The 25,669-nt window shown below is 38.7% G+C and overlaps 1 protein-coding gene across 10 annotated transcripts in view; it reads left to right on the top strand.

Moving 5' to 3' along the window:
- The window catches only part of MCF2L2 (MCF.2 cell line derived transforming sequence-like 2), a 259,999-nt gene that overhangs the window by 70,933 nt on the left and 163,397 nt on the right, over positions 1–25,669 (top strand). For 8 of the 10 annotated variants that reach the window (XR_015162240.1, XR_015162233.1, XM_086395932.1 and 5 more), the window contains exons 4-6: positions 14,735–14,825; positions 17,063–17,182; positions 24,598–24,714. Coding sequence is in view for 8 of the 10 variants with exons in the window: in XM_086395932.1 (XP_086252058.1) it covers positions 14,735–14,825; positions 17,063–17,182; positions 24,598–24,714 (328 nt within the window). In the remaining 2 variants the exon portion in view is untranslated. Of the gene's footprint in view, positions 1–396; positions 679–14,734; positions 14,826–17,062; positions 17,183–24,597; positions 24,715–25,669 lie in introns of those variants that run through there. The other 2 variants (XM_086395943.1, XM_086395952.1) reach the window with 2 other exon arrangements.

Raw genomic sequence — 25,669 nt, 5'->3', positions numbered from 1 at the left:
GGCTGCTGCTCAGGAGGCTCAAGCCAAGTTAGGAGTCACTTCATTTATTTCCCCTAAATAAGGAATTTAAGGGTAGATGTTATAACTATCATTGTCAGATGGAGAAAGTAAGTCACAGAGCAAGGAAACTGAAAGTCCAGAAATTAAAACTATGCCTATAGCTGAGATCGAAACAGAGATATTTTGGGGCATCTGCTACTTCAACACTCTTGGGCCCAGGTCTCACATATTTATGCCACTAAGTCAATAAATAGCCAGGTCTTCTAGGGATGGAATGTGGGACAGAGTTCATATTTGTGACAAATATTTCACAGACAGAGGTGGAGCTGACTGTGGAGTCCAAACTCCCTGGGGCGCAGACTTAGCTCATAAAGGCCCGACCCTCCATGGGTGTGTGTCGCTTATGGTACTGTCTGTTACTTAAATGCTTTGTGGTTAGGAGTTTACACAACATCCAGGGGTGTGCTGTTTTGCTTGCTTTCCATCTGCCTCATATGATTTAGAGGTAAACTCTGTGATTGAAAGTCCACCTGGAGCCTGATCCCACCTGCAGAGATGAGGAAGTTAATTAGTTTGCTTTAACCAAACCCACTCTAAGATATTTTTTGTTTTGTTTTTTTACCCTTCTTTCTTCTTCAGAGAAAGCTATGGATTTATTTTTAGTGCATTTCTTCAAAGGTCAGTGCTTAAATTATATTTTACCTTATTCTTTATCTCTGATTCAAGAGTATTGTAGACATTATATAGACAGGAGAGGATTTGGACTTTGTTGGTTTGAGAGAAGGATGCTGTACATCTCTGGGCTTTGCTTACATGGTTCTCTCTGCAGGAACACTTCTGCCACCCTTCTGGGCCTGGCTGACTCTTGCAAAATCATCAGCCCTCAGTCTGAGCTCATTTCTTCAAGGAAACTTGCCTTGACCCCAATTCTGCTCTCACAGACTCTTTATTTCCACAGACTCTATTTCCACAGTACCCCTTGTATAACACATGGTATATGGAAATTATTTCTGCTTCTCCTATTAGACTGTGAACTACTCAAGAATAGGGGCCAATGCTTCTTTTCTTTTTTTTCCTTCTAGCCCAGCACATGGTAGGTTCTCAAGAAGTAATGTTGGTGAAATTTCTTGTTCTGATCTGGTTCATTTCAATCAAAGGGTGTTTGTTATATGGGGAGAAGCAGGACACTGAGAGAGAGAGGGGAACCCCACTTCTCACTCCTGCCTTTTCCTCCCAAAGTTATAGGGAGTTGAACTTGGTCTCCCTCTTTGGCTCAGTTGCCTTCCAGAACATTGACCTATCAGTTTAGCAACTTCTGTGAGGAGCAGCATGCGAGAGGGTGAGCAGGGAGGTGGGTAACAGATAGAAGTGCCTCTTCCCCATTATCATTATATTGCTTTAAACTTACAATCTAATTGTACCGACTCAGTGGATGGAGTCATATGCTAAATTAAATGGGTCATTTTCATATTGTATTTGCAGCCTTTCCTGAGCCGCCACTCTGAGGACCAGACACTGAGTGCCACATGACCCAGTGTGGAGGGAAAGCATTAAGGGGTAGAAACCCTATCTCACAGGCAAAAAAAAGAAAAGAAAAGAAAAATCAAGAGGCTACTGTTTAGGCCTAATTTACCTTTTCTGCTCTGTGCTCTTGTATAATTTCTTGTAAACTTGGTATTTTCCTTTCCTAGAATGCAGTTTGTCTCTTGAGAAAGAGTAGCTGACCAGTTATTCCCCTTTTCTTCTTCCTGGCATTTGGTCATACTAGCTACCGCCCCACCCCATGTTCCTTTCGACATAAAACAGAGACAATGAGTAAGGAGGCCTGAAAGGAGAATTTGACCTGAACTTTGTTTCCCAGTTGCCATTTCAGGTTCCAAAGAATGAAACCACTCTTGTTCCTTTTTATGATTCCTGTTATCACAGTTTGCATCTTCCTAAATGTTACAATGGTTACCAGACACCAGAACTTTTCCCAGGTTGCACAATGGTTTATAGGCAGGTGGCCTGACATACAACAAGGAGTGTATGCACAACTGATGCACTAGAAGAGGAGAAAGACAGGATGCTCAGGGCAGGAAAAGGAGAGCTCTGTGCCTGAAATTCATAAGGATCTCTCATTGTGGTCAGGTTGGGTGAGTGCTGAAAGGCTTCCCACAGCTCATTTTTTATCAGATCTTTGCTGAGTGCCATCAGTGTGTAGAGAGGTATGTTAGGTACCATAAAGGACCACAAGACCATACAACAGTATCTTGAATCTCACATGACTCTGTTATGGTATTTTGTGAAATATGTGAAGAAAATGCTATAAGAGCTCAGAAAAGAAAAGAAGCACTTCAGACAGGAAAAAACAAGGAAAGCTTCAGGAGTGAAGTCACCTTGAAGGATGGATGAGATTTCCACATATAAATCAGAGGGACATTTCAGAGAGAGAGAACAAGATGGTGTTTAAGAACTTTGGACACAGCTCAAACCTGGATTGAAATCCAGATTCTATGATCGCTAGCTGTGTGATCTGGGGCAAGTGACTTGGCTTCTATTTCCAACCCCCCTGGATTTTGAAGTTTTAAATAGAGCTTGTTTAGGGAATTACAGACTATCGAGGTTGTCCATAACAGGGTGAGGATCCTTTTCAGATAGTAGTGAGAAATGAGATCTGGATAGACAGTTGGGAACAGACTGGGCAAGGTGTTTTCCACCAAGTTAAGAAGTTTAGGCACAGTGAGCAAGACGGGGCCATTGGACATTCTGAGCAAGAAAAAATGGCAACCAGATGAACGTGGTGGTGTGCAGGATGGGCCAGGAATGGAGGAAGGGAGACCAGTTAGGGGATTCTGCCCTGTTGTTGTTCATGTCTGATTCTTTGTGACCCCATGGACTGCAGCACACTGGGCTTCTCTGTCCTTCACTGTCTCCTGGAGTTTGCTCAAACTCATGGTTATTGAGTTGGTAATGCCATTCAACCATCTCATCCTCTGTCACCCCCTTTTCCTCCTGCCTTCAATCTTTCCCAGCATCAGGGGCTTTTCTAATGAGTTGGATGTTTGCATCAGGTGGCCAAAGTATTGGAGCTTCAGCTTCACCATTAGTCCTTCCAATGAATATTCAGGGTTGATTTCCTTTAGGACTGTCTGGTTTGACCATTTTGCTGTTCGAGGGACTCTCAAGAATCTTTCTAGCACCACAGCTCAAAAGCATCAATTCTTTGGCACTCAGCCTTCGTTGTGGTCTAGCTCTCACACCCATACATGACTACTGGACTAGGTGTAAAATGAAGAGGGGGTGAACTGCCTGAGGGCAAGAGGACTAGACAGAAGGGAATGGATGGAAGGAACAGGCACTGGGGACTGGTGGAGGTGGGGAAGGAGAGTGAGGAACCAGCCGTGATCCTTAGCTTTAGGAATTCTAGTTCACAATCAGATACTTATGCTTTTACATGTCTAGGCACATGGAATTGAGGTCTCATTTTAAACATGCCTTTAGTGGCTACAGATTGTAGCTGAGTGGTTTGAAAAGGCATTAGTAAAATATTCTGAGGCACAGAAATGGCCAACTTTTTAAAAATTCCAAGTGTTTTTCTAAAAATCATATTTGTATAACTAAGCATACATTTTTATTACCCTGTTCCTCTATTTGGTTTTTCTGCTTTACTCAGTTATGTGCTCATTACTTGAGAGGGATTGGAGAAGTTACTTTTATTAGACAGAAACAAGAGCCATATTTCATAACTGTGAATTTTATGATTATTTACTATTTCTAAAGGTCTTTTTCTATAATGAATCTGTTGAGAAGCCTATTTAAGTTTGAAAAATTCTTCCATGTCCATTTTCCTCCCATAGAGTCTGATTAATAGTCTTTGAGAAGACTCATATCCTCTTTTATGATATGCTGTCTCATAGAATGCTATCTGACATTTCTACTTTGGGAGGAGGGGAGGAGGACAGCATTATTATTTGGCCTGTGAATTCTAAAGAGACTTGCTCCTTTGTATCGAAAGACTGAACGGGATTATAACAATCTCTCAGCTTTAAAAACCAGCCTTATCAGAGAAGTGAGTTTGATCTGGGCTTCTTACTATTATGAAGGCAGTGGAAAAAGCCCCTGATTTTAAGTAGTTTTAAATACTATAACTAGGAAAAGTGCTGCTTTGATTGAGTAGCTAAGGCAAGATGTGTTGTTTCCTGGTCTGGCTGTGGAATTGCTCCCCCAAATCAGGAAAATGGAATCATTCATTTGACTTCTAGGATAGAGCTTCAGAGTGGGGAGTCTTATTGGGTTGTTGTCTTGTACAAGATGGATGAATTTGCTTCAGAACCCTCTGGAAGGATACCTTGAGAGGCCAGACCTTAGGCACACAAGTGAGGCTCAAAATTAGAGCACATCCCATAGACTTATTATGAATAAATGTTTGCTATTGACAAGTAAGTCTTATATGCTAGGAGTATTTGAATGCATTATATTAGAGGATAGGAAAAAAATTTAATATGCCAGATTCCTGTTCTTCTCTATGTAAGAACCAGGGAGTCCGACATTTCTCCCTAGTAGAATGACTTAGTGTGTATAAGACATTTGTTCTTTTGTTTAGGTGATTGTTTTAGAATACTGTGGTATGTTCTGCCTTTTGGTCATCCTGTGAGGTAGGGGCTCAATTTCTCTTTCCTGATAATTCAGGTTTTTTTAGACATTCAAAACACAGCCTCTTTCTTGAATTTATAGGTTCTAATGGAGAAGGAAATGGCAACCCACTCCAGTACTCTTGCCTAGAAAATTCCATGGATGGAGGAGCCTGGTGGGCTACAGTCCATGGGGTTGCAAAGAGTTGGACACGACTGAGCAACTTCACTTCACTTCACTTCACTTCAATGATTGTAAATATCTGGAGTCTTTTCTTACTCAGTGGTATTATCGATTATAAAAAAGATAATTGCTCTAGCTCTGTGAAAAACGGCCTTGGTATTTTGATAGGGATTGTATTGAATCTGTAGATTGCCTTGGGTAGTTTGGTCACTGTCATGATACTAATTCTTTTAATCCATTAACTTGGTATATCTTTCCATTTGTTTGTATCGTCTTCAACTTCTTTCATCAGGGTCTTGTACCTGTTGATTTCACTACTATGCATTTACATCTTTTTTTACTCTCAGCCTTTAAGTTCTTCTACCTATATTCTACTTTTCATTACTAGAATTATAATGTATTTTACATATTACTATCAATGTTTTTCTTTGATTAAAGGTTGGTCCTAAATAACAGAGATCAGTGGAATGCATTTATATATGTAATATGATTGGATCTCTGGAGTGAGAGATGTAATCCTAAGTCCTTAAACCTGTGTCACTCAAAGGAGAATGCTACAAATGTTATGGTAAAATAGGTTCTCTTTTCTCATACTCCATGGGTTGCTCAAAATCATGCCACAGTTTAATTTATTTCAGACTTGGACAATGACTTTTTATGTACCTTTTCCCCTAGCATTTTTAATTGCCTTTCTTTTTTTTTCTTGTTTATAGCATGGCATGTATTTTTATTATATTATTAACATCTTATAGATTCTTTATCATAGAATTTGTCTAGTGCATACATTTTCTTCTTGGAGATATTCTTTTGAGCCTCTCTGAGCTATTCATAATATAGGCTAGTTGCTGTGTAAACCTGCTATAAGTTGTCAACCTGGGATTGTTTTTTTATCTCGGGAAGGTCATTCTTCATTTTGGGATTTCATGTTCATTTAAAAACTTTCAAGTTATTTCTTTTTTTAGAAAGTGTGTATGGTAAGTGAGTTTTACATCTTGAATGTCAGAAAATGGCTCATTTTGATCTCACAGCTGATTGGCAATCTATCTGAGCATGGAGTTTTTTTCTTTTTTTTTGTAAAATAACATTGATCCATTGATTTTTAGCATTCAGTATTACTGATAACAAAGTTGATCCTTGTCACAGGATCTGACTGTCACCCCTTCATAAGTCAGCTGCTTGTCTCTCTGCATAAGAAGCTTTGGGGCTTTTTTCTTTATGTTTTGCAGGTTTGAAATTTCAAAGATTTTCTTTCATACTGCTGTGTCTTTGAATGGAATTTTCAAGTCTCTCTTAGGCTTAGAATTTTTTTCCTGTTATCTCTGCCTATTTCTTTCCTACAACTCTGCTTCTGAAACTCAAATTAGAGGGACAATGCATCTTCTGAGTTTCTCTTCTGTGTCTTTAATTTTTCTTTTGTATTTTTCATCTCTTTATCACTTTACATTTTAATATATGTATATATTCTATATATATATATATAAGTATGTGAAAAGTAAAAGTCGCTCAGTTGTGTCCGACTCTTTGCGACTCCATGGACTGTAACCCACCAGGCTCCTCTGTCCATGGAATTCTCCAGGCAGGAATACTGGAATAGGTTACCATTTCCTTCTCCAGGGGCTCTTTCCAACCCAGGATTCAAACCTACCTCTCCTGCATTGGCAGGCAGATTTTTTACCACTGAGCCACCTGGAAGCCCTAAGAAGAGTTAAATATGTTTAATATTTGCTAGGATTAATTCCCCCTGCCTTACTGGGTCCTTAAACTTTATTTACTTTTTTCATGTTTTTCTACTGTTCTTTCTTGTTTTCTATCTATTTGTATACCTCCATTTTTAGAAAAAGAAAAAAGAAAGGAAACTCTTTGGCCTTTTCCTTGAGACTATTAACTTTATAAATTTACTCAGGAACAAGTCACATATTTATGGTGTTAAAATCATCCTATCAAGAAGAAGAAAAGTCTTTTTGTTAAAGTCCACTTTTGTGTCTTTTGGCAGTGTTTGAAATTTTCCTGACATAGTTTTTATATTAAGTTTATTCCTAATTATTTTATGTTTGTTGCTAGTAGCTCTACTATTAACTGGTCATTTTATTTTGCTATTGAATTAGGTATAGGTATCAATGTCATATTTGCTTCATAAATGGCATTTTGAAGTTCTCTTTCAGTTTTTAGGCTCAGAAACTATTCTTGTGGGATTAGGACTTTATAGCCATTGACGATTTGAATTCCCCTGTGAAATTCCCCTGTGAATTTGGGCCTTGATAACTGTCTCTGTTTCCTCTATGGACTTGAGTTTGTTTAAACTTTATATTTTTAATGAGGTCAATTTTGGTAAACTGTATTTTCCCAGGAAATAACCTATTTTTGTCTTGGTTTTCAAGTTTATCTAAATAGAGGTATGCAAAGTAATTTCTAAAACAAATTTTCTTGGGTTTCAGTGCTTATTTTTCTGTTTGCTATTTCTTAGTGTGTATACCTGTGCTTTGTCCATTTCCCCCTCCTTGATTAAGTAAGCTAGTGTCTTAGTTTGTTAATTAAAAAAAATGGGATTCTGATTTTTTAATCAGATCTGTTGGCTTTTCTGTCTTCTACTTTATTCATTCTGCTTTATCTTTAATATTTTCTTCCTTGTGATTTCTTCTGGCTTGCTTTATTTTTTTTCATTTGAATTGAAAACAACCCCAGAGTTCATAGTTTATATTAGGATTCAGTCTTGGTTTTATACATACTTAGGATTTGGACAAATACATGATGACCTATTGAAAAAGGAAATGGCAACCCATTCCAGTACTCTTGCCTGGAGAATCCCATGGACAGAGGAGTCTGGTGGGCTACAATCCATGGGGTCACAAAGAGTCGGACACGACTGAGCAACTAACACACACACACACACACACACGCACACACACACAATGACCTATATCCACCATTATCGCGTCATACAGATTGGTTTCACTGATCTAAAAGCCCTCTGTGCTACACCTATTATTCATCTGTCCTATACTCCCACCCCTCAACCCCTAGCAACTATTTAATTTTACCATCTCCATAGTTTTGCATTGTGCAGAATGTTATATAGTTGTAATCATACAATATGTAACCTTTTCAGATTGGCTTTTTTCCTTTAGTAGTATGGATTTGTTTCCTTCATGTCTTCCCATGACTTGATAGCTCATTTATTTTGAATAATAGTTTACTGTCTGGATATACTACAATTTATCCATTCACCTTCTGAAGGATATCTTGTTTCCTTCCAAGTTTGGACAATTATGAATAAAGCTTCTATTATGGGCTTCCCTGGTGGCTCAGATGGTAGGACTATGGACTGAGGAAATGGACAAAGCACAGGTATACAAACTAAGAAATAGAAAACAGAAAAATAAGCACTGAAACCCAAGAAAATTTAAGTTTTAGAAATTACTTTGCATACCTCTATTTAGATAAACTTGAAAACCAAGATAAAAATAGGTTATTTCCTGGGAAAATACAGTTTACCAAAATTGACCTCATTAAAAATATAAAGTTTAAACAGACTAAAGTCCATAGAGGAAACAGAAACAGAGACTAGCTTACTGCCTGCAATGTGGGAGACCTGGGTTCGATCCCTGGATTGGGAAGATCCCTGGAGATGGAAATGGCAACCCACTCCAGTACTCTTGCCTGGAAAATTCCATGGACAGAGGAGCCTGGTAGGCTATAGCCCATGGGGTCACAAAGAGTCAGACACAACTGATTGACCTCACTTTCTTTCTTTTCTATTAATGTAAACATCCATGTATGAGTTATTATGTGGACATAGTGTTCAACTCACTTAGGTAAATACCATGTAGTTACACGTGCTGAATCACATGATATGAGTATGCTTAGTTTTGTAAGAAACTGCCAGACTGTATTTCAAAGTGGCTGTACCATTTTGAATACCCACCAGAAATGAGTAAGAGTTCACAATGTGAGGATGTGAGTATTCCTCCACATCCTTGCCAAAATTTAGTATTGTCAGTGTTTAGGATTTTGGCCGTTATAATGGATGTATAGTGGAATGTTATTGTTTTAATTTGCAGTTTCCTAATGAAACTTTCCAAACATCTTTTCATATGCTCATTTTCCATCTGCATATATTCTTTTGTTCAATATCTGTTTTGGTTTTTTGCCCAGTTTTTAATTGGGTTGTTTGTTTTCTTATTGTATAATGGTTCTTTATCAGATATATCTTTTGTAAATATTTTCTTCCAGTTTGTGGCCTGTCTTCTTATTCTCTTAAAGCTAAAAAGTTTTGATTCATATTTTCCCCCCTTTATATTAGCTTTTTATATAGGAATGTTGCTTGCATCTTTGCAATTAATAAACAAGTTTGGTGGTTTAGGGTAGTTTATAAGATTCCTAGTTAAGAACACCATGTTATATATAGTTTCTAAATATAGTTTCTTTTATTAATAAACTTAAAACACTTTTTTTGTTAAGGAAAAGTGTGTGTATCCTAAATTTATTTTTTTGTCATGTAGGATGCTAAATTTTACCTCTTGCTTCTTTTTGCCTTTATCACAGTCACCACCTCTCTTTTCATTTCTTTTTCTCTCCCAGAGCTTTGTCTTTCCAACCCTGTTTCTTTGAGTCCTTCTCTAGTCCGTGCCCTGGACTCTAGTCCTGTACCAGGACTCTGTTTTCAGTATTTTTGCACTTAGGGTGTACTTTTCTGGAAAAATTTTTTATTTCAATTACCTCTTCTCTTGACTCTCCGTATGTGTTAATCAGAGTTCCTCAAAGAAATAGAACAAAGGATATCTGCCTACATATTATGGTTAATTTAGTGTGTTAACTTGACTGGGTAAGGGATGCCCATTCAGCTGGCAAAAAATTATTTTCAGATGTGTCTATGAGGATATTTCTATAAGAGATTAACATTTGAATTTATAACATGAGTAGAGTAGATTGCCCTCCCAGTGTGAGTGGGCATCACCCAGTCCATTCAGTGCCTGAACAGAACAAAAAGGCAAAGTAAGGATGAATTCTCTCTCTACTTGAGCTTGGACATCATCTTCTCTTGTCCCTGGACATCAGTGCTCCTGGATTTTGTGCTTTCAGACTCAGATCAGGCTTTAAATCATCAGCTCCTCCATTCCGTGGCCTTGGACTTGGATTGAGTTATACCACCAGTGTTTCTGGTTCTTTAGCTTGCAGATGACAGATCAAGGAACTTTTTGGTCACTATAACTACCTGAGCCAATTCTGTAATAAATCTCTTTATAAATATATATGTGTGTGTGTGTGTGTGTGTATATATATACTATATATATATTATTGGTTACATTTCTCTAGGAACCCTGATATGTAGATGTAGGTATTTATTATAAGGCACTGGCTTATACAATTATGGAGGCTCAGAAGGAGACCCAAGAAGGCCAGTGGTATAGTTTGAAGGCCTAAAAATCAGAGAGCCAGTTTTGTAGATTCTAGTCTGAGCTTGAAGGCCTGAGAGTCAGAATCACCGAAGGCAGAAGATCAGTGTCCCAGCTCAACAGTCAGATTGAGAGAGAGCATGAATCCTATCGTCCTTCAAATTTTTGTTCTATTCAGGTCCTCAGTGGGTTGAATGATGCCCACCCATGTTGGGGAGGGTATTTTGGACAAACCAGGATGGTTGATTACTCTACATTTGACTCAGTCTTATGGCAATGTAGTAAATTTCAGTTAGCTAAATATTTTCTATACCTAGGGATAGTGGAGGAGAGAAGAGCCTGGGGTGTTTCTGCTTCAGTCCATGAAGTCGCAAAGAGCTGGACACAACTTAGCAAATGAATAATAAATACCAAGCTTACTGAAAAAGGCAATAGAAAATAAATTAATATTAGAGCTTAATTAGGAAACTATGTGCTATATCAACCACAAAACTGATCTGGTATTTTGGGGTCAGAATGCATTTACCTCAGTCTCTTACACTCATGTATTGGGTTGGCCAAAGAGTTCTTTGGGCTTCTGTAAGATGTTAGGGAAACACCCAAATGAACTTTTTGGTCAACCCAATATTATACTTAATCATATGCACAATTTTGACACATCAAAAATTCAATTATATTTTTTACAGAATTACTAAGACTAGAAATGAAGGAATATAGTATCAAAATATTTTCTATACCAAGAAAATATTTTGTGACTTGAGTGTTGCTCTTGAATTCAGAAAATTTGAATCTTAACTCTGCATATAATGTATGACTTTGGATAAGTTATTATAATTTTAACCATCTTGAGGATTAGTTTCCTCGTTTATAAAGTGGAAATATTATCATCAACCTGACTGTGAGGGTGGTTGTGAGGATTATATTAAATAGTATTTATGCAGCTAACTAAGATCATAGGATCTTAGTGTTAACAAGAACAATAGGGATTAAAACAGCCAAGTGTTACCTAAAGAAATACATGGTCTAGAAACCCCATTTCTTGTGCATTTGGTTTAGTTGAGGTTTTGATTCTTTTGTTGAACCAGATGGAGTAGAAAAATAATCCCTTCAGTAGCTGATACAATTTTCATGTTGTTTAGAATGTATTCTTTATGCGAAGGAGTATATTCAAAACTATTGTCATGATTCATTAACTCTTATTTCTGAACTATGGCCTGTACACAATTGTGTCAGAAGATACTGTTCTTTATCTTCCCAGCAGATCCCACCCTCTTTACACAAGATGCTCTGGTCTTGGGCTTTGGTGTGCAGGGAACTGAGGAGCATTTACCCTCAACCTGGCTGGGGAAGCCACGGGGAGGGTAGGTGGGGAGCTGTTTATTTTATAGATCAAAGAACATCCTGTGTTTATGCCCACCCATGTATTTACTGAGCCTCTCCCAGTTCCACCTCACTTAAAGAAGTGGTTGAAGCTCCACTTCAACCCTTGGAGCATTAAATTGAATAATTTTTTATTTTAAAGGAAAAAGAAAAGACATAGGAAACACTAGTAACAGCAAAATATACAAAATAAAACTGCCAGAAGATATAAGCAGATTTGTTATAAGAAAAAACTGAAGGGGCGCCATGGGATGGGGTTAAGAGCATAAGCACTGCTCTCAGAGAGCTCTGACTTTGAAATCCAGTTTTGCTGGTGTGATGTCAGGCAAGTTATTTTATTTCTATCAGCCTTTGTTTCCTCATCTGTAAAATGGAGATAATAATATCTATTTCATAAGATGAAGTGAGATAAAACATAAAGATGCCTGACAACTGATAGGAATTCAAGATACACGTAGCTGTTATTGTTTAAGATTATTGTTGTTATTAATGTTATTAATTTGTTAATAACAAATTATTGTTATTTGTTTTTGCTGTACTACAGAATGGTTTTAGTCATTGTTGTATGCCCTTTGATCAGTGCCTGATACCTATTGTGCACTTGCTACGTTTGGTCTTTTTTTAAAAGTTATATAATATTTTTCCTTTTTCACAACTTGAATTTATTTAATTCCTTGGGTTTTTAAGCTAAGTTATAATTTGTATAAAGTATACATATGTCAACTGTATAGCTTGATGAATACATACCTGTCTATATACTATGTAACAACTGGGAAGGTTTCCTCCTGAAAAGAAGGTTTCTTTTCTATCAATATCTGCATTCCTACCCCTTTCTCTTCCCCAAGTTGACTAGGAAATTTAAAAAATATTTGGAAGCCAAGAAACCACCTCTAAACAATCCATAAACTAAAGAAGAAATCATAAAGGAAACTAGAAAGCATTTTTAACTGAACAATAATGAAAAGAGTATATCAACATTTATGTGATGTAGCTAAAGCAGTGTTTCAGTTCAGTTCAGTCGCTCAGTTGTGTCCGACTCTTTGCGATCCCATGGACTGCATCATGCCAGGCTTCCCTGTCTATTACCAATTCCGGGAGCTTACTCAAACTCATGTCCATTGAGTCAGTGATGCCATCCAACCATCTCATCCTCTGTCGTCCCATTTTCCTCCATCCTTCAGTCTTTCCGGATCTTTCAGCATCAGGATCTTTCCCAATGAGTCAGTTCTTCTCATCAGGTGGCCAAAGTATTGGAGCTTCAGCTTCAACATCAGTTCTTCCAATAAATATTCAAGACTGCTTTCCTTTAGGATTGACTGGTTTCATCTCCTTGCAGTCCAAGGGACTTTCAAGAGTCTTCTCCAACACCACAGTTCAAAAGCATCAATTCTTCTGTGCTCAGCTTTCTTTATGGTCCAACTCTCACAAAGCAGTGTTTAAGTGGGAGTTATAGCTTTAAATGGCTACCTGGTGTCTCCGTGGTAAAGAATTCGCCTACCAATGCAGGAGATATGGGTTAAATCCCTGGGTCAGGAAGATTCCCCGCGGAAGGAAATGGCAACCCACTCCAGTATTCTTAGCTGGAAAATCCCATGAACAGAGGAGCCTGGCTGGCCATAGCCCAGGGAGTCACAAGGAGTCAGACATGACTGAGCTACTGAGCGCACACACGTAGCTTTCAGTACTTATAATAATCGAGAAGAAATGTTTAAAATCAGTGATATAATTTTCTACCTTAAGAAGTTAAAATACACTGGCAATTAAATCCAAAGAAAAGAAAAGGAAGGAGATTGGAAAGAAAGAAAGAAAAAGAAAGGAAGGAAGGAAGGAAGAGGGAGGGAGTTGAAAATAAAACAAAATAATAGAGTTCCAATGTAATTCCATAGTGATCAGAAGTACAACCTGTATGACTGAAATTCTTTAAAATTTGTTGAATTTTTCTTTGTGGCCTGGGATAATGGATAATGGACTATTTGATGAATGTCCTATGTACATTTGAAAAGAACAGATGCTGAATTCTTCAAAGTCAAATCTATATCCCTGGTGATTTTTTGGCTATTTGTATGATCTTAAAGTGTCTCTCCAAAGATTCTCACTTTCTGAGTTGAAAATTTTACATATACACACACATACATACACACAAATATATAAATTCATGTTTCAAATTTCAGCATTCTGGTTTCAAAATTTATGCTCGTAACTACTTCATGATTGGTAGTGTTCAGGCTTCCCTGGTGGCTCAGCTGGTAAAAAATCTGCCTGCAATACAGGAGACCTGAGTTTGATCCCTGGGTTGCGAAGATCCCCTGGAGAAGGGAAAGGCTGCCCACTCTAGTATTCTGGCCTGGAGAATTCCATGCACTGTATAGTTCATGGGGTTGCAGAGCTGGACACGACTGAGTGACTTTCACTTTCACTTTCTCATCTTACAGACAAGGGAATAGGGTTAGAGAGGTTAGGTGATTGCCCCAAGTCTCAGTGCTAGTCAAGTGGCAGCACTAGGATTTGAACCAGGTTCCAAAGCTCCTGCTCTTTCCTCCCAGTTTCCTCCCAAAGAGAGAGAAGAAAAATGTTTTCCCTTTTAGGACTTTAGTCTTTAAAAATTTTGTGAGAATTTTGTCGTGACTTCAGAGGGGACCAAACAGCTTTTTTTGTTCTTAATGAAGTTGATATCTCCTTGTACTTATGGTTTTGTGGCCATTTATGACCAGGTGCTGGAAAGGAGCTGTTTTTTCCATTGACGTGTGTTATTTCCGAACATCTGTGGGACTGACTTCTAAGGAAGCATGTTGATAGCTCCATGAGCATCAGTCTTAGGAGTGGAAAGATAGCAGAGCTCGACCTCAAGGTCCTCTGTCTACATTGGGACATGTGGTGCTCAACTTACATGGATCCTTCTGCTTGTTGAGGGTTTCATACATTTGCCAGCCAGAAATAGAGCCCTTGAGAGGATTTGAGACATGAAATATTTCTGCTTTGTGAAGGCTGCCAGGTGAGATGAGAGGAAGCCGGTTCCTTTCTTGGGGAAGTCAGACCTGGTCATCCCCTCATGCTCTGCACAGCAAGCCTGGAGTGACACGCAGGCAGTGGAATCACTCTGCTGAGGGAGCCCAACAGAATCCACGTGTTTCACTGTCTCTGATACTGACCACCCTTTTTTGCAGCATGGAGGCTGCCAGCATCGGGTTCGTCATTGTTATCGACAGACGAAGGGACAAGTGGAGCTCCATAAAAGCATCCTTGACACGAATAGCTGTAAATATTTATTTTTATATTTTATTATAAAGATAATTTAAACTATCTATTCAACTATTTTACATCAAAGTCACCAGGAAGTAGCAGTTATTTTATGCCAAGTTTGGGAAAGTCTTTGTAGCAGAGGCTGTTGTGTCACGTTCATATCCTCTATGCTGCCCGAAGGTCACTTGCAGACCATTCCTGAGCATGAGTCTCTCTACCTGATTGACCTTTCTGGTCACTGGAGAGGAGCAGGTAGAGAGAGCTGGGAAGCTAATGCTCCAGGAGTGACTTGTAACTACTGCGCTATGGGCATTAGTGGACAAACACCCCAGCATTTGCACCCCTCAGTGGGGCAGTTCTGAGGTATATTCCACACAGAATTTCAGAAGACCCAGCCCTTCTTACCCATAGCAGTTCCCCTCATTGATACACTGGCTCTCTAGCCATCCTGTCTCACCATCGCCCCATACTCCTGTGTTTACTGGGGTCACCTCTTTAGTAAACTCTTGAGACCCAAACCCTCATTTTAAGGTTTGCTTTGGGGATCAGTTAATTTTATGACAGTCTTCATTTTAGTATTCAAATTATTTTTTCACAAATTCAAAAGACACTAGCAAAATCAGACAGTATGTGACATGAGCTTGCTTTTAGCATTAAATTGCACAACCTTGGATTGTTTTCCTTTTCCATCTTATTAGTCTGATTTTTACCCCTATTTATTCCCTTCCGGCAAGTGTATGCATCCTTTCCCTGTAGGGACCTCAGACCAAGGACTCAGCCACGTGAACTCAGCCACAGACAGTTGACAGTGCCCATGACTCTTCAAAAGGTCTGGCCTCTAGAGAGTTCTGGTTTCCCAGGGTTCATAGATAATACTCAAATCATCTAATACTTGAGTCTAATTTGTCCAAGAATTACACTGATCACCTTTATGTGTAAAAGATACCGTAGTGCTGGGATCAAAAATATGACTACCAGTCAGAATCTCTTCATGTGCTTGTTAAAGATACAGATATCTGGACTTTATCCCAGTCCTAATGAGTCAGAATATTCCAGGGTAAAAACCAGGTTATTGTTCAATAAATACTTCAGGAGGTTGTTCTTGAGAACTCCTGAAAGAATGGAAAACCATGAGCAATGGGAAACTTGGATTCCCAGTTTTGCCACTGAGTTGTTAAATGAACCTGTTTTCTCATTACTCAGGCCCTTACCTCAAGATGAGGGCAATGCTTCTTGAGAGCAACTTAGCAATAAGATGCCTTGCTGCTGCTGCTGCTAAGTCGCTTCAGTCGTGTCCGACTCTGTGCGACCCCACAGATGGCAGCCCACCAGGCTCCCCCATCCCTGGGATTCTCCAGGCAAGAATACTGGAGTGGGTTGCCATTTCCTTCTCCAATGCATGAAAGTGAAAAGTGAAAGTGAAGTTGCTCAGTCGTGTCCAACTCTTAGTGACCCCATGGACTGCAGCCTACCAGGCTCCTCCATCCATGGGATTTTCCAGGCAAGAGTACTGGTGTGGGGTGCCATTGCCTTCTCCAAATAAGATGCTTTAAGAACCCTTAAAATACTAAATCTTTGACTCAGTAATTCTTCTAGGAAGCTAGAAGAATGTTCCAAAATGTGTAAAGATTTCATTTTACTGTTATTTATGATAGTAAAAGTATGGAGTCTGAATCATTAACAATAAGGGATTGTTTAAATAAATTGCACACCCATAAAAACATTCCAAGGGATTTTTAATATCAGGAATAAAAGCTCATGGTATGATACTAAGTTAAAAAGCATATTGCAAAATATTTCTACAGTTTGAGTTTATGATAAAGATATTTAAGCCAAGAAAATGACCTAGAAGTAAAGGACAGGGAAACTTGGTGTGCTACAGTTCATGGGGTCACAAAGAGTCAGATATAATGTAGTAACTAGACAACAAAAAAATTAGATTGACATATTAAGAGTGGCTATGAAATCATGGGTGGCTTTCTTATTCTAATGTATACTTTATTATAAATTTCTGAATTTTTCTATAAAGAGTGTAAATTATTTTTTTAATCAGAAAAAAATTGTTGTTTGGTTAATTTGGTTTTTAAGGAGAGGTTTGGATTATATGAGCAGTAAGATCTCTTTCAGCTGTGAAATATATTCTAATTCTTAGGCATCCAGGGTGTCCACTTTAACTTTGTCATCTATAATCTTGGGCAAGAGGAGACTGATTGATGTGACATTTGCACTGACACTTTTTATGATCCTTCCAGGTAGCATTTCCAGGAAACTTGCAGCTCATACTCATTCTTCGTCCATCTCGCTTTATCCAGAGAACATTCACTGACATTGGCATTAAGTACTATAGAGATGAATTTAAAATGAAAGTGCCGGTAAGCATGACCTTTTTGTCTTGTCTGCATTTATTTAGGGCATGGGGAGAAGATAGAACATGAGCTTATTTCTAAGGAAGGTAGAGAAAGAGGAGGGCATTCTAGGCAGAGGGAAGCGCATGTGTAAGGACATGGAAGCAGGAAGTACACACTTTATGTGAGGTCCCTGGGGAAGCCCCATTCTTGTTGGAATTACGTATAGGATAATCTTTTGGAAGAAAAGGTAAGGCACATGGAATATGTCTTAAGTGTAAGGACAGAAGGTCTAGATTTAATTCAGTAAGCAATGGGGATCCAGTGAAGGTTTTTGAGTTGGATAGTGACTTGGGTAAAGGAGTACTGGAATTATATAAATCCAGAGGTATTATGTAAAAGATGGTATCCAAGACTGTACAAAGAGATTGAAAAAGGAAGAGAAATTATAATAGTATAAATAAAGGAAAATAAGGATCTAAAATATGGGGGTGAAAAATATAGGTAACTGTGAGTAAAAATTAAAACCAACCTTGTGATATGCATACAAGTGAAAGTCAAAGTCATTCAGTCATGTCCGACTCTTTGTAATCCCATGGACTATACAGTCCATGGAATTCTCAAGGCCAGAATACTGGAGTGGATAGCCTTCCCCTTCTCCAGGGGATCTTCCCAACCCAGAGATCAAACCCAGGTCTCCCACATTGCAGCTGGATTCTTTACCAGCTGAGCCACAAGGGAAGCATAAGAATACTGGGGTGGATAGCCTATCCCTTCTCCAGGGGATCTTCCCAACCCAGGAATTGAACCGGGGTCTCCTGCATTGCAGACAGATTCTTTACCAACTGAGCTATCAGGGAAGCCCATGCAAAAAAGGAAAACTAATTAAAATGACAAGATTAAAAATTTTACCTCTAATTTTGGTAGAGATATGGGGCAAACCGTCATTTCAGACTTTGTTGATTGGATTGAAGTTGGTAGTGACTAATATGAAAGACTAATTGACAGTATTTATCAAAAATTAAAATGTATACACTCTCTGACCTACCTGTGAGTTATTCTGCAGATACATCACACAGGTACATAAAACTGTATATATAATGATACTCATTACCAAATTGTGATGGTAAATGGTTGGAAAAAACGTAACGCACAACAACAAGGGGCTGGTTAAATAAATTATGGTCTACCCAAGCAATGAAATACTTTACAGCCATCAAAAGTGGTAAGGTGTGGTACAACCATGGTAGAAACAGTTGGCAGTTTCCTGTAAAGTTAAACATACACCTGCCCCATGATCCACCCAAGAGAAATGAAAACATATGCCCAATAATAGATGAATAGATAAAGAAATTGTGGCAAATTAATATAAAAGAAAAACATTATGCAACAGGAATGAAGTACTAAGCATGTAATAATGTGGTTTTATCTCAGAAATATTCTCTTAAAAGAAAGAAGCTAGATATTGTATACCCTGTGGTTCTTTTTCCATAAATTTCAAGAAGTAAAACTAAGCTATGATGATAGAAAATTAAAACAGTGGCTTCTGTTAGTGGTGGAGATAGTGGACACCTGAAGGAGGCCTAAGGGAACTTTTGAGGTAAGTGGTTGGGATGTAGAGCTGGAGGTCTATGGGAAGGGGTGAGAAGAAGACTATTTTTCTATTACTGTAGAGTCTTTCCTATTTGAATTTGTTACCACCTATATATATTGTCTGTTTAAAATAAACCCCAAAACACCCCGACTTTAATTTAAATTGCTCTGAGAAAATATGTAGCTCTTCTTAGTGAAAACTTAGTGATCACCTCAAACAAGGAATTTTTCTCTTTTCCATTCTTATTTTCCCTCTGTTAATAGGTCCATTTTGTATTAATAACCAAACTTCTTAAAATACTGTCTCCCTATACTTTGATATTAACCAGAATCAAAATGAATTTTCCATTCTATTGTAAATACTTATTTTAAAATATTTGAGTGTTTAAGGGAAATGTGAGCCATGGATTTTTTTATTCTGCTTTCCTGAATTGAGTGACAATTAATATTAGAGAAGGGATGAGTCCTTACAAGAAGTTAATAAACTTGCCATGAGCCTCATAAGCTTTCTTCCCCTTCAGAGATGACAACTAGACAATTGCTTCTTGTAACTCAAAAGGTTTGGACTTTGAACTGAACATTTGACAAACATCATGCATCTTGCCCTGGTGTGTATAAAACACACCTCTGCAAGTGATAATATATTGACAGACACGTTTGTGGCTTATGCCTTGCTTTTCATGTGGTACATTGACACTAAGGAGAGAATGAATGTCTGCTTTGTCTCGATACTGTCTTTAACTGCTTCTATTTGTGATGGTGTATACTGACTCCCTACCAATATGCTGTTCAGTCACCCAGTCGTGTCCAACTCTTTGCGACCCCATGAACTGCAGTACACCAAGTCTCCCTGTCCCTCACCATCTTCTGAAGTTTGCCCAAGTTCATGTCCATCGCATTTGTGATATCATCCAGCCATCTCATCCTCTGATGCCCTCTTCTCCTTCTGCCCTCAATCTTTCCCAGAATCAGGGACTTCTCCAATGAGTCAGTTATTTGTATCAGATGACCAAAATATTGGAGCTTCAGTTTCAGCACAGTCCTTCCAATGACTATTCAGGGTTGATTTCCCTTAAGATTGACTGGTTTGATCTCCTTGTTGTCCAAGGGACTTTCAGGAGTCTTCTCCACATCAATATACTTTTAATTTTACACTAAAATGAACTTTTAAAAAAGCTCTTAGTCACCAAAATATGGACTCATATAGTAGGAATGTATTTCAATGCGAAATGTTTACCTCATAGAGTAGCATTGCACCTTCCATAGGAGACTGAGCTCTTCTCACACTCTGTTGCACTACAGAATTCAGAGTCCTAGCTACCAAGCTCGATGTATTCAAACTTCAGCATATATTTTGCCTTTTCATTTGTTTGTTTCTTCCAGTTTTATTGCGATACAGCTGACATACAGCACTGCATAAGTTTAAAGTGTACAGCATAATGATTTGATTTACATACACCATGAAGTGATTTTTCACAATAAGTTTAGTGAACATCCATCATCTCATATAGATTAAAAATTTTTTTAATAGATTTTTTTCTCATGATACGAACTCAGTATTTACTCTCTTAACAATTTTCATATATAACAAATAGCAGTATTAATTATCTTCATCATGTTATATATTACATTACTAGTACTTGTTTCGGAGAAGGCAATAGCACCCCACTCTTAGTACTCTTGCCTAGAAAATCCCATGGATGGAGGAGCCTGGTAGGCTGCTGTCCATGGGGTTGCTAGGAGTCGGACACGACTGAGCGACTTCACTTTCACTTTTCACTTTCATGCATTGGAGAAGGAAATGGCAACCCACTCCAGTGTTCTTGCCCAGAGAATCCCAGGGACGGGGGAGACTGATGGGCTGCTGTCTATGGGGTCGCACAGAGTCGGACACGACTGAAGCGACTTAGCAGCAGCAGCAGCAGCAGCAGTATTTGTTTTACCTTATAACAGGAAATTTGCACCTTTTGACCACCTTCAACTAATTCCCCCTCCCCTCACCCCTGTTTCTGGTAACCACAATTTTGTCTTTTTCTATGGATTTGCTTATTTGTTTTTGAAGTGTAATTGATCTACAACACTGCTAGTTCCTGTTACATAACAGAGTGATTTGATATTTCTATGCATTTCAAACTGATCATCATGATGATAAGTCTAGTTAGGTCACCATACAAAGATATTACATAGTATTTGATTGTATTCCCCACACTGTACATTTCATATCCATAACTCATTTATTTTGCAACTGGAAGTTTGTATCGCTTAACCTCCCTCACCTATTTCTTTCTTCTCCCACCTGCCTCCCCTCTGGCAACCACCTGTTTGTTCTCTGTTTCTATGACTGTTTCTGTGTTGTTAATGTTTGCACATTTGTTTAGATTCCACATGTAAGTGAAATCATACAATATATTCCATTCCTGTTTTACTTAGCATAATACCTCCTAGGTCCATCTGTGTTGTCACAAGTGGCAAGATTTTATTCTTTCTATGGCTGAGTAATATTCTATTGTATGAATATGCTACATATTCTTTATCTATTCATCTATTGATAGATATTTCAGTTGCATACATATTTTGGCTATTGTAAATAATGCCACAGTGAATATAGGGGTACATATATCTTTTCTGATTAGTGTTTTGGTTTTCTTCAAATAAATATCCAAGAGTGAAATTGCTAGACCTATTTTGCCTTTTAAATGACAGTTTAAGCTGCTTTGTTATTGGTTTGTCTTCTTTACTTTGTTTTTAAAATATGGTTGCAATATTAGTACTTTACCTTACAGCTCTCTGGCCCATCTTACTGTGGCATCTCCCTGCTTATTTCTAGTTAGGTAATAGTTATATTTTCACAGGTTGAAGGAAAAAGGAGTTCATTTTGCATGACTCAAAAAAATCAAGTGGACCAGAGTTGTAATTACAATTAAGTCACTGAGCCTTGCTGTACCTTTACTTGAGGAGAGGGGTGCTTTGATATGGCAAGTGGTTTCTAAGTGCCTGTTGCTGGCACTTGTCTATCTTGGAACAGCTGTATTCATGGCTGCCTCACAAAATTATGTGAAGTGGCCCAGGCAGTCTTGCAAAAATCCCTAAAGAGGCTATGGACATGCAAATTTGTTTCTTAAAGTGAACTTTGCAACAGAGTACAGGAAATTGTCCTTTCAAAATTAAATATCATAGTTCTCTTTGAAAGCAACTTAAACAACGGTTTAAGAAACTATAGATAAGAACATAAACGTATACTGAAATTTAAAAAATATGACATTCTTCATGTAAAACAGCTGTTCTAAGAATGTACATGTTGGAAATGGTATGTCAGTACCAGCCACAGGAAGAAATGAGAAGGAGGCTTTGAAGGAAGAAGTTTCTTAAACTCAAAGGTCCCAAAGGTGGTTGGAGAGTCATCAGATGCCTTTCAGGGCCACAGAGAAGCACCAAGTTTTGACCAGGGTGCAGAGCAGAGGGGAAGGGAAAGTGTAGACCAGAGCCTTTACTGGGGTTTCCATGGGAAAGGCAAGGCAGGGCAGGGTAACCAGTTTAGGATTGACTGGTTGAAATAGTTCCAGCAGGCTTTGGGGCAAGTGAATCTCTAGTTGCGTGTTACTTGGCCCTGGGATGATATTTTTTTTACTTTTTCATTTCATTTTATTATTATCACAATTGTCTGCACTGGGTCGTCATTGTTACACATGGGCTTTCTCTAGTTGTGGTGAGCAAGGGCTGCTCTCTAGTTGTGATGTGCAGGCTTCCTATTGTGTTGGCTTCTCTTGTTGCACAGCACAGGCTCTAGGGTGCATGAACGTCAGTAGTTGTAGCGCACGGCTTAGTAGTTGTAGCTCAAGAGCTGTAGAGCATGAGCTCGGTGGTTGAGGTGCACAGGTTTAGTTGCTCTGCAGCATGTGGAATCTTCCTGGATCAGGGATTGAACCCATGTCCCCTGCGTTAGCAGGTGAATTCTTTACCACTGGACCAGCAGGGAAGTCCCCTAGGATGATTTAGGGCAGCAGAAAGGTTGACTTGCTGTATAAGAGTTATTTAAGAAAGTAGTTGGGGGACACTGGCTTGGAATTGGTTTTCATATGATAGATGTGCTCCCTCCAGTCCTTTTTTTTAATCTCTAAAAATTAATTAGCCTCTCCCCAGTCAGTGAGACCATAAATGCCAGAACATCAAGAATACAGAAAATAAGTTAATTTAGTTAATATAATTGACCCTGTGAAGAAAGGATGCCAAATAGACAAATTCAGAATCTAAGAAAACACAGAATAACTATTTTAAGGCCAAGTTTACATACTCAGTGTGTTCTCTGAGTTTGATGAGTGAAATTATTCTGCTTCCCCTCTTTTGTAGAATTTAAAATGTTTTTCCTTCTTAACCCATTAAAGATTCAAAGAGAAAAAAAGTTTCATAGTGAAACTGTTTCTCCATTTTTTTTTATTTGCATGCAGTAAAATTTACTCTTTTTGATGTTGAGTTGAATGTTGTTGTTCAGTTGTGTCTGACTCTTTGTGACCCCATGGACTGCAGCATGCCAGGCTTCCCTGTCCATCACCAACTCCCAGAGTTTGCTCAAACTCATGTCCATTGAGTCAGTGATGCCATCCAATTATCTTAGCCTCTGTCACCCCCTTCTCCTCTTGCCCTCCATCTTTCCCAGCATCAGTTGTATGAGTTTTGACAAACGCATGGTGTTATTTAACCAAAACCACAGTAAAGAAACACACTGGTTTCATCACCCTCCAAAATCTCCTGATGTTGTCCCTTTGTACTCAGCTCTAACCCCAGCAGCCACTGATCTGTTCTCCATCCCTAGAATTTTGCCTTTCCCTGAGGGTGCCTTTTGAGTCTGACTTCTTTCACTTAGCATGAAACATTTGGGCTTTCACTTAGCATAAAACAGTCTGACTTTTTTCACTTAGCATAAAACAACATCCATGTTGTTTCATTCTAAAGTAGATTTATCACTTGACTAATACTATATAATATTAGGGAAAAAAGCATATATTCTCATGTCCTCTGACCAAGAATCTGTTCTAAGAATGTATATGTTGGATATGACATGGTAAAGTTAGTACTGCCACCAGAGGAAAAGAGGGCAAGGCTTTGAAGGAAGAAGTTTATTATACTCACAGGTCAAGACAATCAATGACTGAAGAAATATAAGTCATTAGTTAAAGGCTACAGTAGGGTGTTTCAGAGATGGGAGTCAGTAGGGGGTGTGATATGGTCCTTGGGACAGAGCTGGGACCATGCCCTTTGCAGAAACACTGCAGAGGAGGAAAAAGGGACAGTTTGGAGTGTGTCATCCTTCTGTAGATGTCTGGGCATTCATTTAGCAGGAGGCTCACTAATTTATGAAAACCCACTCCCTATCACCTCCAAACTTCCTCCACACAAGATTAGTTGGGGGCATATCACCATTCTTCATAGAAGGGGTATCAGTGTAGTGAATCTTCTCAATCTATACTCTTCAATGGGTCCTGTTGTTATAATTTTATCTTCATATTTACCAGTCCACCCTTTATTGGAATATTCATTGCAGATTTTTAGGTCTCAGTACAGCATTTGCTTTTGGTGGCTGAAGGGTGTATCTTAACCTGGAAACTTTTAACAAAAATTTAGCTAAACAAGACCTGACTTATAGGTAGCTTAGAACTGAGCTCATCATTTTGTTGTAGGCTGTTCAACACTCCTATTCCTCCCTCAAAGTGGGGAAATGGAAAGAGATTTTCAGATGTTTCTCTACTGGATATAAATGCCTAATCAGGCCAAGTTGAAGTACTATTTAGTAGAATCTTGATGAGCTACTTAATTATCTCTGAGGACTGTATTAAGTTTTTTTTCTGTTATAGATTGTCGTGTTAAACTCCGTTTCTGACCTTCATGACTACATTGACAAAAGCCAATTGACAGCAGACTTAGGGGGAACTTTGGAATATCGCCACAGTCAGTGGATAAATCATCGAACCGTGAGTACCAACTTACATGCCCTTCTCAGTGTCCCTCCTGGTGTTTTAGAGACAGGGACTTAAAGATCAACTGTTGGACAGTCATCGCCCATGACTACCTAACATCGAGAAGGTTGGGTTTTCTAAGTGACAGGCTGAGGGAGAGAAAGGGTGGAAGGATAAAAGCTAGGGCCTCTCCTGCTGATTACTTTGATCTTGCCTCATTTTCTGATATAGTGGTCTCAGGGGACTTGATTTAGAGTGTACCCAGGGAGTTTGCAAAATACCAATACTCTGCTATACCTCAAGGAATTTAATATACTTGATCTGGGATGACTGTCAGGCATTAGTGGGCTACAAGCTCCCCAGATAATTCTAGTGTACAGACGGATTCAAACCTGCCAAGTCAGAAGAAGCAGCATCTAAATGTAGACACCGCTGCGTATTGTCTGAGCTCAGGTGAGGTACTAAACCTCTCTAAGTTTGTTTGCTCCTCTGTTAAAATGGGACTAACACAATGGGTTCTCAGCTGAAGGCGATGCTGCCTGCAGAGGACATTTGTCAATGTTTTTAGGCAGACATTTTTTATAATCATAACTTGGGGAGAAGGATGTTAACTGGCATATCCTGGGTAGAGGCCAAGGATGCTGCAAAACATCATATAATGCCCTAGACAGGTCCTCACAATAAAGAATTATTTCACAGATAAAGGAACAGATCTTCAGAGTGAAGAGGTAATTTATCTAAGGTCATAGGGTCAAGTTGTGGCAGAGCCAAGACTAAGATCAAACTTCTTTGAGTCACCCTATGAGGGTCAGTTCCTTTGCACCTTTTCCACTTAGTGATTATTCACTAATCAGATGCACGGAATCAAGTTATTTTGTTAATAGGACTCACCACAGGAAACCTCTGGCTTTTCCCTATTTCTAGGATGACATTTCCAGGCCTTACACCTGATTGTTTTAGTTCTTACTGT

The sequence above is a fragment of the Bos grunniens genome, chromosome 1, assembly GCF_055505025.1.
Source record: "Bos grunniens cultivar Pamir isolate PY7600 chromosome 1, Bosgru_T2T1.0, whole genome shotgun sequence".
Lineage (NCBI taxonomy): Eukaryota > Metazoa > Chordata > Mammalia > Artiodactyla > Bovidae > Bos > Bos grunniens.
This window is presented reverse-complemented; position numbering and strand designations above follow the sequence as displayed.